We start from the raw sequence: 13607 nt of genomic DNA, 5'->3' as shown, positions 1-13607 counted from the left end.
CCACAGCTTTTCCTTCCACTCAACTTTCCAGTTCATTGGTGTTTAATGTATAATAAAATCCCAAATTCAGTAAAAAAAAAAAATGTCCCAGTTGCTTTCGCACCTTTACCTGTTTTTCTTCCATGACGGGGGGAATCGTTTTAATTTTCAGAAAAAAATTCACATTTGACTTTCATTAGCTCTGAAGTACTTAAATACATAACTGTAATTTATTAAATGAATTATTAAAATAGATGCATTTTTCTATGACCTTCAAATCTATTAGGATCTATTCGAGTCGTGACCGTTTCAAATGGTGGGAACTTTCTTGCTTGAAGATGTAAACACTCCCCTCTTAGCACATTCCTCGACGCTCCTGTCACAACACGGGGCTGCTCGATGGCAACTTCTGAGGAGCAAAACAGTCTTGGAACAACACAAACGCTTCCTCAAACTGAGGGGGACAAAACCGAGTTCTCCGCTGACTCCTCCTCAGGAGTTGATACGAATCAGGAAGAGACAAACAGAGCCGAGCTTGTTTAGGTGTCTTTCACTCAACGACCACCAATGGCATTTCTTTGTTGTTTGGTGCACAAAGGTCATCTCGGTTGATAGAAATAGTCAGGATCTGTGAGGCTGATTTAGGCTGGCTGACAAAAAGGCGAGCAGGTACTTGCAAACACACTTTTATTCTTACACATCAGCTTAAAAAGACAAAAAATATCACAGCTGCCTGATTGTAAAGCATAAATCACTTCATCCTAAACGTAACATTTTTGGTCCAGCTATTAAAAACATATTTACACGACAACCACAGCATTTACAAGTAATTTCTACAGTTCGGGTTCATTTTAAGAAAAGAAACCAGGCTTAACCTGAGCTGCAATTGTAGTCCTCACCAACTCCCTCAGTACTGCTTAGATTGACTTTGTTTCCAGACTTTTGCAGGGACTTAAATCTCACTAAAGAGTTTTATAGTGAGATTTCAGTGAGTCTGACTGGTTTTCTTTACAGGCAAATACAGGAAATGTGGACAAGCTCTTAAAACATATGATGTGAAGGAAAACTAGAGTTTTCCATCAGGCAGCCAGACAGTCATATTTTAGTAATTTCCCAATCTTTCCCTTATCAATATTTTTGCATGTTTTCTGGAGATCTCTAGTTTCTGAGCAGGTTGTGTGCTTAAAAACTAAGAATAGAGGGTAAAAGAGCAATTTTTCATAAATAAAGGAAAAGAAATTGGGATTAGTCATGCCTTTGCAACAGCCTGAAAACAAATTGCCTATAGAAACATGTATTTTGCAAAGGGAGTTTATACCTACATAATTTGAACTTGTTTCAAATTCCTTTCTTCAGGCTGACCTGAAGTATAAGGTAACTTTGTAGGCCTGAGAGCACCAACAGTCAGTTGAGTAGGTGTTAGCCATAGCAATCAAACGTACCACAAAGTCTTAAAATATGTAATTGTCCATAATAACTCTACATGATATATGGCTGAAATGTTTGACTTGGAAGAGGCCTAGAAAATAAAATTCTTCTTGGGGCGCCTACACCCATAGATCTGTCACTGATTTTATGAAAATGAGTGAAAAATCCAATGAGAAGCCTGAAAAACTGAAACCTGTAAAATCTAAGTCACCATAGACTTTTCCACACATCTTTAGAACGTAGTGAATTCACAACTATGGCATGATGTTTTACATGGAAGTTAGCTGAAATTAGTTGACATTCAAGGCCATGACGACATTAAAATGTAGGCACCAAAGACAATATTACTCTGTAACCCTGTGCACTCTTTAGTAATAGCTAAAACTTGGGGTGAGAGGGCTTTTTACTCTCACAGTATGGGACAATGCTCCCCACAGAAAGAATACAGCAAGTCCAAAACATCAGGCTCTTGAATTCTTCTATTAACAACCTGACCTTTCCCAGGCTGCACCACCACAACCTCACCATCAGATGGCAGCTCCACCAGCGGGTGCACTTTATTATCTTTCATCTTAAAGTCTGCAACACCAATGCTGGGCAAGGTGCCGTTTCTCTCTGCCCATGTCTTGCTGTTCTCTGAAGCGTCCTTTGTCTCTTCATCACTGTCTTCAGTCTTGCTGCCCTTGCTTACAGTGCTCATTTCCTCCTGACACACCTCTGATTCGCTGGCATGAGGCAGAGAGAAGTAGGTGCACTTTCCAGGCTGGGATTTGGTCTCGTCTTCTAACTCTGGCTTTGCACTGAACAGTGAATATGGAGTCTTCTCTTCTGCGTCTTTATGTAATTCGTCCAGGTGAAATGTGTTTGTAAAGGTTTTGTTTATTCCAGCTGGGTCTGACACTGACTTCCTCATTGATGTGTTTTCTCCACGGAGCCAACGTCCGTTATCAATAGGAACACTGTCTCCAGGCCCCACTTGTGCATTGAAAGCAATGCATTTCGTTGCTTCACTGAAGATGTCCAGTGCAGTGGAGGAATTGAAGTAGGACAATTCAGACATTGCTTTGGATCTAGCTGCCTGGAATGGTGAAAATATGCTTGAAGGTTCCCTCTTTGTCTGATCCGGCTCTGAAAGGGGTCTTTCACTGGCTTCCTCGGGTTCAAGGTCTTTTTTGCCATAGAGCATTTCGATCGCCCTCCTCACAAAACCTTTTGAGATGGATTTCTGTGCCGAGTCATCTTCAGCGCCCGAGAGGTCGCTGGAGGTCTGAGACTGATAACCTCCACTGTCCGAGGTCTCTCCTCTCAGCTCCGATACACTGGGACTCAGGAAGCCTCTCTGCTGGATGTCTTTGCCAGTCCTTGCTAAAAACATTTCCCTAATGGATCTGACTCTGCTTCCCTCAGGCTCTGTGGTTATAACACCGCTCGAGTCGTAGCTGAAAGATAACGATGACTGAGGAGCCGATCGGGTGCAGAGAGCCAACTCGGACGTGGTTGACTCAGACGGAAAATCTTCTGACTCTGGAGCGGATTTTCTTTGAGAGAAATGTCTGATTGTGGAACTTTTTGGTGCAAGTTGTGATTTCTGGGCTTCAGCCACCTGCTTTTCTAGAAGAGTCACTCGCTCTGCAACAGATTGGGTTGTGACTTCTTCAGACTGCTGTTTAGGACTTTCTACAACTGCCTCTTCATTTGACTCTTCCAGCTGTGCTCTCAGTGGAATTTCTTGATTTTGTGCATAGCTTTCCTTAAATGTTCCTACTTTACTTGCTTGTTCCTCCTCAGAACTACATTCTTGTTCATAGTAACTTAGATTTTCTTCAACTAAGCTTCTCTTTTGCTTATCTTCATCATTTGGCTGCACTTCATCCACATGTTCCTCAAAGGTGCTGTCATCATTGCCACTGTCATCAACATTAAATCTAAAAATCTTTTCTAAACTTTCAGATATTATCAAACTGCTGTCCTCGTTTTTGCTGCATACATCAGAATTTTCTAATAGATCAATCGAGCCTCCTCCAGGAGAAATTTGTCGTTCTGCCTCTTCGGTATACTGGGCCTCATCTTCTGAGCTAACCTGATCTTCCTCTGGCTCCTCTGTCAAAGCCTCCAACTCTCTGCCTTTTTTTGTTTGTTCTGCAAACTTCGGAAGGGGTTCCTCCTCCTCTTCCTCATTGCCAGACAAACTTTCTTCAACAATAACCTGCAGTTTTTTACAATCAACTTCTGGCTGCTCTTCCTCTGAACATGTCTCTTCTACATCTGAGCTTCCTATACTGTCATCGGTACTTAAACTTAACCCCATGCTGCACATTTGGCCTTGTAAGACTGTACTTTTAGTCTCGGTTGAATCTTCCTCTTGTAGTTTTTCACCACCTGTGTTTAATATTGCCTTATTCCCTTTTACATCAACTTCTACATAATAATTTGAGCTTGGCTGCTTCTCCACAGGCAGATTACCGAGGTTAGAACATGCACTGATCTCTTGTTTTATCCCTGGATGTGTAACTTCTGCTCTCTTTTCTGTACCTTGCTCACAATAATCTTGATTGGCACTTGGTATTGTCTGAGTTTCCTCATCTGGAGCTGATTTAGCATTCTGGGTTAAGTCTGTCTCTAAGTTGTTCTTACTTTGTGTTAGTTGCCTACAATCCATGTACAGCTCTTGGTTCACAGGTTTTTTCTCACTGCACACATCTCCACTATTTTTTTCCCTTTCTTGTGTTGATTTCTCACTCGTATATGCCTGCTGGTGCTGCTCATGTCTTTCCAGATTACCTTTACTTGCTACATACTTACATGACTGTAAGTTTGGAGATGTGGTCCTGCAAATATGCTTTTCTTGTGGGATATTTTTGGTATTAGAAACAGAATTTGACCAATCTTGGCACCCATTGTCCTCAGTTGCTTGACCTAATGGTTTGTATTTTGCTGCTTCTGAAAGCACCTCAGTTCTGTCCATTTCTGGTTGTTTTGGCTGGTTAATGTTAGTTATTATTGTAACATTAGACCTCACATCAGCATTTTGTTTGTCATCTTGAGCAACACATTCTTTGTTTGAAATGTTTTGCGTGTCTTCATGATTGCTTTGGTCTGCAAACAGCCTTGGTGTGGCAGAAGGGATACTTCCTCCATGCCCACCATCATCTTCTGCACCTTCTGAAAGGGAAACCAACTCTTCCTTTAGCTTCTGAGGAATGTCTAAATTTTCTATAATCTCATTAATAACATTTTCCCCAATGCCACAGTCTAGTTCAGAAACTACTGTCGTCCCAAGTCCAGCTTCTGAAGTGTGAGGTGTTACACTGCGTGTTTTGGATCTGTCGCCAAGTTCCTGGAAACCCCTCCAGCTTTGCAGAAGCTGCATTGAAGCTGATTGTTGCAAATCCAATAGACTTGTTCTCAGTCTTTGGGAGTCCTCGATGTTGGCAATTTCTTTGAGAGAATCAATCATTTTTAATGCTTCTGCACAGCTGACGTTGTTTGCGTTTAGCTCGCTCATATGCAGGTTCGTCAAGCCTTCCTTCAAGGTCATAACAGCCAGAAAAGCAAGAAGAACATTAGATGAGGAGCCAAATGTTGAGGCCACGTGAGAGGAAAAGTCAGGCAAGCTGTTGGACTTTTCCAAACAGGATGGACGTTTATTCTTGGTCATTTGTCTTATAGATTTTATTGAGTAGCAAATCTTCTCAAGGACTGGCTTCATGTTCAACTCTGGTATCACAGATATATCTTGATCTCCTGCTGAGACCTTAACGTCATCACTGTTATCAGCTTCCATCTGTGCTGTTTGGTGGCTTTCTATTTGGGATGATGTTTTCTTTGGTTTCCCTTTGTTTGGTTCTGAAGGGCTGTCCACAGAGAGGTTGCTTGGAAGCGGCTTTTTGCTGAGTTTTTGCCTACCAGGTGGTGAGGCCATATCTAGAGATTTAGACCACGGGGAAGTTCTCTGGAGTGCTTTTGTTTCATGGTGTTTCCTCTCTGTTAATGGACTAGCATTGGGTGCTTCAGGTTTTTGTGGTCCTTTATTTGAAAGAACTTGCTTATCCAGGAGTCGTCTAGTCATTGGTGATAGTTTTGGAGAGGTATTTTGAAGTTCAGAGGACTTCTTGGTGTGAAACTTCCTCTCTGGAGACGGACTGCTTTTTAATTTAGCTGTTTTCATCAAACTCTTAGGCGATTGCGTCTCAAGTTTTGTTATGTGAAATGGAATATTCCCCACAGCAGATGTTTCACTTGATACAACACTGGAAGAAGACATTCTTCCATCAGAGGTTAAGCTAAGTGGAGACACAGAAGTACAAAAAGATGGAGTGCCCACCTCTAAGATTGGTTGCTTGGTCTCCTCTGATGTGACTTCAACCTGTTGTGTTGTCCCTGTTGTACAGATTTCATTTCCAGTAGTGCTGATGGGAGTAGATAATGCCTTGCTCTCTTCATTGCCATTGTTATGTGAAGCATGTTTATCCACAGTGGCCTTTCTGAGAAACATTTGTTTTTCCAGAGAGCGATTACTGATCAAAGGAGCTCTTTTAATGGATGGTGTTCTAGATAATTCTGCTCCCTGTTGATTCTTGCTCTGAGAAGATGATTTTTCCAATGTGGTATCATCTGGTGATATGACCTCGTCAGAAGTAGGACTACTACTTAGGGAATAATTATGTGATCTCTGACTGCTCATAGGGCTGCTGGTTATAGATATTGCATTATTTGTGAAATCATCTGCATTCAGTAGATCAGGCGGTGGTGGCGGTAGCTCCATGGAAAGTGTACCAATAAGTGTGGCCATGTCTTCTTCTGTCTCAGTTCTCGGTGGAAGTATTTCAGAGCAGATCCCGTTTAGTAGAGGTGTAGCCTGTGCATCTTTCTGGCTTAAGCTGTTGTAGTTTTCTCCATTTGCATGTGCTGTATGGTTGTCAGAATTTTTTGCCGTAACTCTGATTTTCTCCTCTGCAGGCACTGATTTGTTTTCGAAAGACTGTACTCTTAGCTTGACTGAAGGGGAGATCACATTTTCTGGTGAAGAGAGTTCAAAGATTTTGCTTGTTTCTGATGTTTCCTCTGAAAATGTTCCTACCTTTTTCTGTGTTTGCAGAGCAGTAAACCCTCCTGCTGTTTGACTTTCTTTGTCTTGGTTTGATGATGGGTTTGAATGAGCCTTCTCAAGCCAATTCTCTACATACTCTTTAGCAATAGAACTGGAGGGATAAAATGATTGCAATGGCACACCTTTATTAATATTCAAGTACTCATTTTTGCTCAGTTCTTTTTGTGGATGACTTGTTTCAGTTTGTGTGTTAAACAACATTTGCTTGTTCTTTTCTTTCAAAGACAACTGAAAATGTACATTTTTAGCATTTGGCTTTGGTAAGTTGTTCCAGGTTGGTGTTGCTCTCCTTTTTATGTGTTTTGTTGTCTTTGTTTTAGCTCCATAAATTTTCTTGATGAAGACAGCGCTTGAGAAAGGTTTCACTGTTTTATGTTTTTCAGCTGCTTTTGTTGAACTCTTCCTTTGTCTCTTACCTGGCGTCATAACCAGCCTGACATGTTTCCCGACCAGTTTAGGTTTTGAGAAAACCCTCTGATCTTTCCTAACCTCTTTTTCTCCAGGCTTGTTGTGACTCTTTGTAAATTGCTGGAGTGTTTCTGTTTTTGCTCCTTGGACTGCACCAGGTTTTAGAGAGGCCAGGTGCAAATCTGATGTTACAGACCTGCTGTCAGTTCTGTACGTGCTAACTGGCTCAAAGGCTGGTGAAGGTGAAGGTTCAAATTCATTACTGGAGCAAAGCTGCCTGGTTTCTGAGGTAGCTCCAGATGCAGACATACCATGAACTCCAACATTTGCAAGAAAATTGTCATGATATGTCTGTTGTTCATATATGTGCAAGACTGCTTCAGTAACTTCCTCTCCGCTGGAATCAGTCTGCATAATTTCAGTGGATTTGAATGCAGAAACATCCCTGCTGTTGACATCCACAGAGCCATGTCGTCTTGGTTTGGGAACTGGTTTTGTCCTGTTCTGATTCTCCATGTAGAACTGCTCTGTTGTCCTGTTCTCTGTCTCTTCACTGAAAATATAAGAACCAATCTTTCCTTCTTCAATCTCATCCACAGTTACAGATTTAATGCTCTCCACAGAAGTTCGGAGTTTGCTTATTTTCTTGCACCCTGGGGTAGGGACTCTTCTTGATAATGGCAAAGACCCATTGTGGTCTTTATTATCATCCTCCTCCTGAAAAGTGTCACTGACAGCTCCATTTCCAAGTGACGGTGGATCATCGTCATTGTCCTCTCTGGTTCTGTCCTTGTAGATAATGTCTGTGGAAGTGGCAGAAGTTTGAGAAGGATTTGAGCAAACCTCCTGTTCTGGATCTGGCAAACATGCCACATCAGCCTGATCTGCAGCAACTGAGCGTGTCAGGGTGGTCGTCCACTGAACTGTTTCCTCTTCTTTAATCGTCAGTCGTACCTTCATCTCCACCGTCATGCTGCCATCCTGATTCACCCGAAAGGACTTCTCGATGTTGTCGTCACTGGGCAGAACGCTGTCCTGCCCTTCTTCACCATTCCCGTTGCTGAGACAGGTTTCCTCCTCCGTCTCTGCCAGAGACTCCAGTATTCGATCTGAACCCGACTCGATGGAGTTAGTTGGTAGGTCACAGGAGCTCTCGCCAACACTGTTGTGAATCTGATGGACGATGTACCTCTCAGATGACGTAGAGAAATTTCTAGACTTTGAAGAAAATGAAGGCGTCATTTTTTTGGCTTTTCAGAGAGTCCAGAAGATCCGAAAAAGGGTTTTAAAAAGATGGAAAATTAAAAGTAAAAATGCCAGAAGTTTCCAGAGAAGCATGAAGGGAAAAAAGAAAAGAATAAGAGAAGTTAGACAGACTGAATGCTCCTCAAGAACATTAGCCAGCAAACCTGTGCATGTAGGTCATCTACAGCATTACATACAATATTATCACCTCAGCACTTTCTCAAGCTTTATCCCTTCAGGGATGGCAGATTACTGCAGCACTTATACGCCATGCTAATAAAAGGCTAGCAGACACACTCCTTTAAAATACATCTACAATTGTTCTCATAAATAAATAAATAAACCAACTTATTTTTTACTTACAGACTGATGTCCTTTGTCTTTTATAAGCCCTTTGCTTGGTAGGCCGCCTTGTTGGACTTGGAGATTTATTTGCACCGTACACTGCAGGCCTGAAAGGCTCCCTGCCTACAGCCACCACACTTCCAGAGCACAAAATCAAACCTGGAAGACCATCAATCTGAAGCAAATAGAAAATAAATATTTAATCACTTTGAAGTAGTCCATCTCTAACTATTCCATGTTATAAATCTTTATTAAACATTTATTCATTCTTTTAACTTAACCCCTGCAAAACAATCTTCTGTTTCTTCATGGGATTTTTGAGGTAGCATTTGGGAATTCCTTCAAGACTTGGATATAAATGAGAAACGATATTAACAGTTCTCCAGAATTTTACACTTTGTCATGTTACAACCACAAACTTTATTTTTTTTATAGGGAATTGATGTGCTAAGAGAGAACACAAAGTAGTGCATATTTATGAAGTAGAATGAAAATGCATTTCATAATTTCCTGATAGAAGTCTTCTGCAACTGCTAACATGTTTTCTTCCAGGATTGTCCTGTATTTAGCTCCATCCACCTTCCCAACAATTCTGACCAGATTCCCTGTCGCTGGTAGCTTATGGCTGCTCCTCCAGAAAAGCTCTTACTGCCCAACCTATCATTGCTAGGTTGCAGCCAGACATGACTACTCTTTCCATTTTAGGATGATGAACTGTGGTCATTTAAATGTAATCAACTAATTAGGTGGTTCTTGAAAGTGATTTGTTGCAAATCTCAGTACAAAACATTGAAGTTTGTAGCATGACACAATGTGAAAAGGTTTAAGGGGTATTAATGCTTCTGCAAGGCGCTGGAGGTATTAGATGAGTTGGCAAAGAAGCTTTTCACTTTTTCACCTCGTGTGACGGTCACTTCGTGCCAGGTTTAAGTTCATGTTTGTACTGTAAGGGTCAGTATTTGCACGAAAGGAATGACTGTATGTGCTAGTGACAGAAAACTCTTACCCGTCGTCCATCTGGAGTGTGTAGTTTGCTCACATGGAACTGCATCAGCTCTGAGATGTGTCCCAGGATAGACTCATAATTTGGTGTAGTCTTCTTGTGTAGCAGCACAACATGCCAGAAGGAGGGGTCTCCATTGCGGAAAACCACAAGTTTTTTGGGTGTACGAATGCCATCTCCGTGGATGTTTTTCCTGCCTGGGAAAAACCTTGCTGTCCTGCGGCGAGAACTAACAGGTCTCGCATGGTACCAAGGTGGTAACCTCCTCCGGGCCAGGGCCAGGTCGATGGGCTTGACTTTCCTGGTGTCGGAGCAGATGTACGATTTCCCATCCTCCAGCTCGTCTAGAGTATTGATGCCGTGAATCCCTCGCGGAGTCGTGATGTTCCGGACTCCAAATGGCAGGGGAACCTTCTTGGAAAGACTGTCCAGGAGCGCATCGAACGTTTTAAAGGTCCGGTTGTTGATGACCACGCGAAGGCCGCTGAACTGAGGATCCCCACTTTTGTAGAAGCAGACCCGCTTTGACAGGATGGTGTTGGTGATGCTCGGGTGGTGCGACGTGTCAAAGGTGTGCCCGCTCCCTGATGTCTGGTCAGGGAGGGTCCTCCGAAGCCCAATTTCATTCATCTTCTCTGGTTGACTGCAAATGAAGATTTAAGAAGACATTTAGAAAAGAACAGGATTTTATACCTCTGAGTTTTATTGCCCAATCCAAATGCACTCCTAAAAAAGTTTTACATGCCCTCTTCTCCCCCACTTCCTGACCCATTGCCATAAATTCAGCAGTAGAGGTTGGTCAATGAAATAACTTTCCTTCTGCAAACAAACAAAGGCTGACCTTTTGTCTGAGATCTTTACATGGGTCACTGACATTTGTGCTTTTGTCTTAGTAACAATACAATTTATGACTGATATGCACTCATTGTCTACTTCACTAAGTGCACTGCATTACTAGCGCCAGGTTGGACCTCTTTTACCTTCAAAACTTTCTTCATTATTTGTGACATGGATTCAACACAGAGGCAGAAACACATTTGGATTTTGTGTAAATTGGTTGGATTGTCTTGAATTGATATCTGGAGATGGTTTAGGCAATTGGAGAACAGTGAACTCCTCTGAAGTTGGAGAGGATTTAACCTTAGGGGGCAATAAATGCTTTAAGTAACCAACCAGTTATGGGGTCATAAAGGGACACACATAGTCAACAACAACACTCAAATAGGTCGAGGTGTTAAATTGATACTCAGTTGGTACAAAGAAGCCAAAAATAAGAAAATAGCCTCCACAGAATTGAACCAACAACTGGCAGACTAAACCACTGAAACCAGACTGGATGGATGTGACCCTATATCATCTGAATGTTTCAGCTGAGATCAAGGCTTATTGGACCAGGCAGCGTTTTTATAACCTGTTATTTTTCAATTTTGGCAAGCTTCAATGAATTGTAGTCTTTGTTTCCTACTCTAACTGACAGGATGCCATTTGAGGTGGTCTTCTTAGTGCTCCGGCAACTGTTGCCTTTCCGTTATTTCGTACATCTCAGGTCCATTTTCATCTGACCTCTGACATCAGCAAGGTGTTTCACCCACACAGTTGGTGTTGGCTGGCTACTTCCTTTGTTCCCTCACCATTCTCTGTAAACCTGAGAGATATTTGTGATTGAAAAATCACAGAATATCAGCCGATTCTGAAATAATCAGACAAGCCTAATGGCAATAACAACTATGCCACGTTCAAAGGCGCTAACATTTCTTTGCTTCACTGTCCTAATCCTCGGTTTGCGAATTTCCTTCAATGCAAACATATGGCTAATTTAATTGAGTTGTATTTGTGTAAACTAGCAATTGAACAAGTAAAAACTTGAAACCACAACAGGAAAAGCTGCGGAGTTATTCAAATTTATAGTGAATTTGATAAGAGTTTAAATATATATATTTTTACCTAATAAAAGCAAGAGATTAAATGTTTATTTTTTTCTGTCCTGTTGTCTTTGGTTTATTTGAAGAAATTAAATTAAAGAATGTGGTAAAATGAACAGGAGTCCTCATCTAGTCTTGCTTTTCATGTTCCAAGTTGCTTTAAACTTTTTAAAATATTGATCTCACTATAGACAAGTTTAAGCAAATAGCTATTTTCTAGCATATCCTGACTTGTGACTCACCAACACATATTATTCCTCATTTGAGAGGCCTGTTTTTTGGTCTTTCCATCTTCCAAGAGTGGCTAAATAAGTGTCATGTCACAAGGTCACTGATGTGGCAGCTTTAGTTAAAAACCTTTGTTTCTTATTCCTGCTGAAGAAATTCAATGACACATATGATTTTTCTGTTTTAAGGGTTTGTAAACATGTTTATGAGGGGCTTGGCTAAGGTTGTGTTTGAGGCAACATGAACAGTTCTTGTAAACACCTGATTAACCTGCTGCCAAGCATCTGTTGTTTACTTTGTCAGGCTGTGGTCATCAGCTAACATGACCTACCTTCTGCTAAACTAGCCAGACAAACACATCGATGCACGCATATGCTTCTAAAGAGCTAAAGAACCTTTTGTTGCCCTTTTCATAAACATTTTTTATTCGATTATTTCATTATGAATTTTAAATGATTTTGTCATTTTTCTTAAAACATATTTTTTATGTACTAAACCACACGATTAGAGTAAAATTAGCAGTAGAACTTTTCATCTATCTTTTCTAAATGTAAGTATTTTCAAGCACTTACAGTAAAACCTATGCTTATCTGACACCTGCAGCACTCAAAGTACAAAGCAGTAAATACGTCAAACAAAACTGAACTAGCAAACAAATGGAAACAAAAAAACAAACAACTCACCTTTACTGACATAGGAGTGCCAAATATTTTTAAAAGATCCATGGATTCTCATTGCGTGCTGCACTGCACGACTGTTGCTGAGCTAACTGACAGTAGGAGTTTATTCCAGGAGACACCATCATTGGCAATTTGCTTAATCTTTGCTCAGAGGTAATCTTCACTGCAGGTGCAAAGCTTGGAAATCCTCTTTGGGAAGGTGTGTCACACCTTATGGAGCTATCATAGCAGGCCCAAGAACTGGTCCAAAAAAAAGCCCCACTGAGATAAATTACATGTTTTATTTTTAATTTGATTTTGTTTAGGAAGAACATTACTAGTGATGAGGAAAAAGCTTAAAAAAATCATCACCAAAGGTTAAAATTGTTTGAACATAATTTTTTTGTGTGTTTTTGTAGATATTTTCTAAACAGCTCTGCTGTTTGAAATCGAGGAATAAAATAATGTGAGCAAGGTTTTCTGAGTGACAGATGGTAAGTTAGTGTCCACTTGTAAAATACAAGCAGGTCTCTAATCTCATTAAGGACCTCTTTCCAGAATAGGGATTAAAGTGTTTTCAATTCTCAGGACCCTTACAGAGCAGCGCTTGTTTTCAACATGAAAGTGTAAGATGCTAAATTAAATTTATGGCAGTAATGAAATCCAAACAGTACTATAATTTTTATTTATATGTTTATCCTTTTTTATAATTATGGCTTGCAGTTTATGGAAACCCATGATTATTTTTCTCCAAAAATTACAAAATTATAAGACCAATAAAAACATTGCAGTTTTTGATGCGTCTTGAGCAACATTTTCATCCACATCTTTTCCTTCCACTAAACGTTCCATTAAGATACTTGTGTACAACTCTCGATAAATAACCAGCTTCTTCCATAATTGCATTATGTATTCTTCCATCCATGTAAAATGTGTTAATTATTGTCTTATTGAAGAAAATCAATAGAAAAATAAGATTTGCAACAGATTTTATTATGTGATAGCCAGCCATTCTATGGCCATCGCTAAGTTTGCTTCTACGTCTGGCCGGCCCTAACTAAAGCTTTTTCAACACAGTGGATGTGAGATGGGGACACTCTTCAGACAGCTAAGATGAACGTTCTCTTAATAGCAAATACAGGCTTTTATTGTCCCCACAAAAATACTCTTGCAGCGACACTGTGCTGGTTTTGGAAATACAGTTCAGTTTAAAGGGGTAGTAGACACTAATAGATTAGACTGAACTGAATTACGGAGGAGGGTATTAGCTGGTCATGCAT

At 40.7% G+C, this 13607-nt stretch overlaps 1 protein-coding gene across 1 annotated transcript; it reads right to left on the bottom strand.

Annotated features, from left to right (window-relative positions):
• Nucleotides 1-649: 649 nt before the first annotated feature.
• On the bottom strand, nucleotides 650-12554 carry LOC103456850 (uncharacterized). The gene is made up of 4 exons (XM_008396666.2): nucleotides 12352-12554; nucleotides 9522-10161; nucleotides 8534-8690; nucleotides 650-8175 (listed from the first exon to the last, which is right to left on the bottom strand). Exons 2-4 carry the CDS (start codon nucleotides 10146-10148, stop codon nucleotides 1817-1819), a joined length of 7143 nt encoding a protein of 2380 aa, XP_008394888.2. The 5' UTR covers nucleotides 10149-10161; nucleotides 12352-12554; the 3' UTR covers nucleotides 650-1816.
• Between the last annotated feature and the right edge of the window lie 1053 nt (nucleotides 12555-13607).

This window comes from Poecilia reticulata, chromosome 20 (genome assembly GCF_904066995.2).
Source record: "Poecilia reticulata chromosome 20, P_reticulata-male-v2, whole genome shotgun sequence".
NCBI classification, from domain to species: Eukaryota; Metazoa; Chordata; class Actinopteri; order Cyprinodontiformes; family Poeciliidae; genus Poecilia; species Poecilia reticulata.
This window is presented reverse-complemented; position numbering and strand designations above follow the sequence as displayed.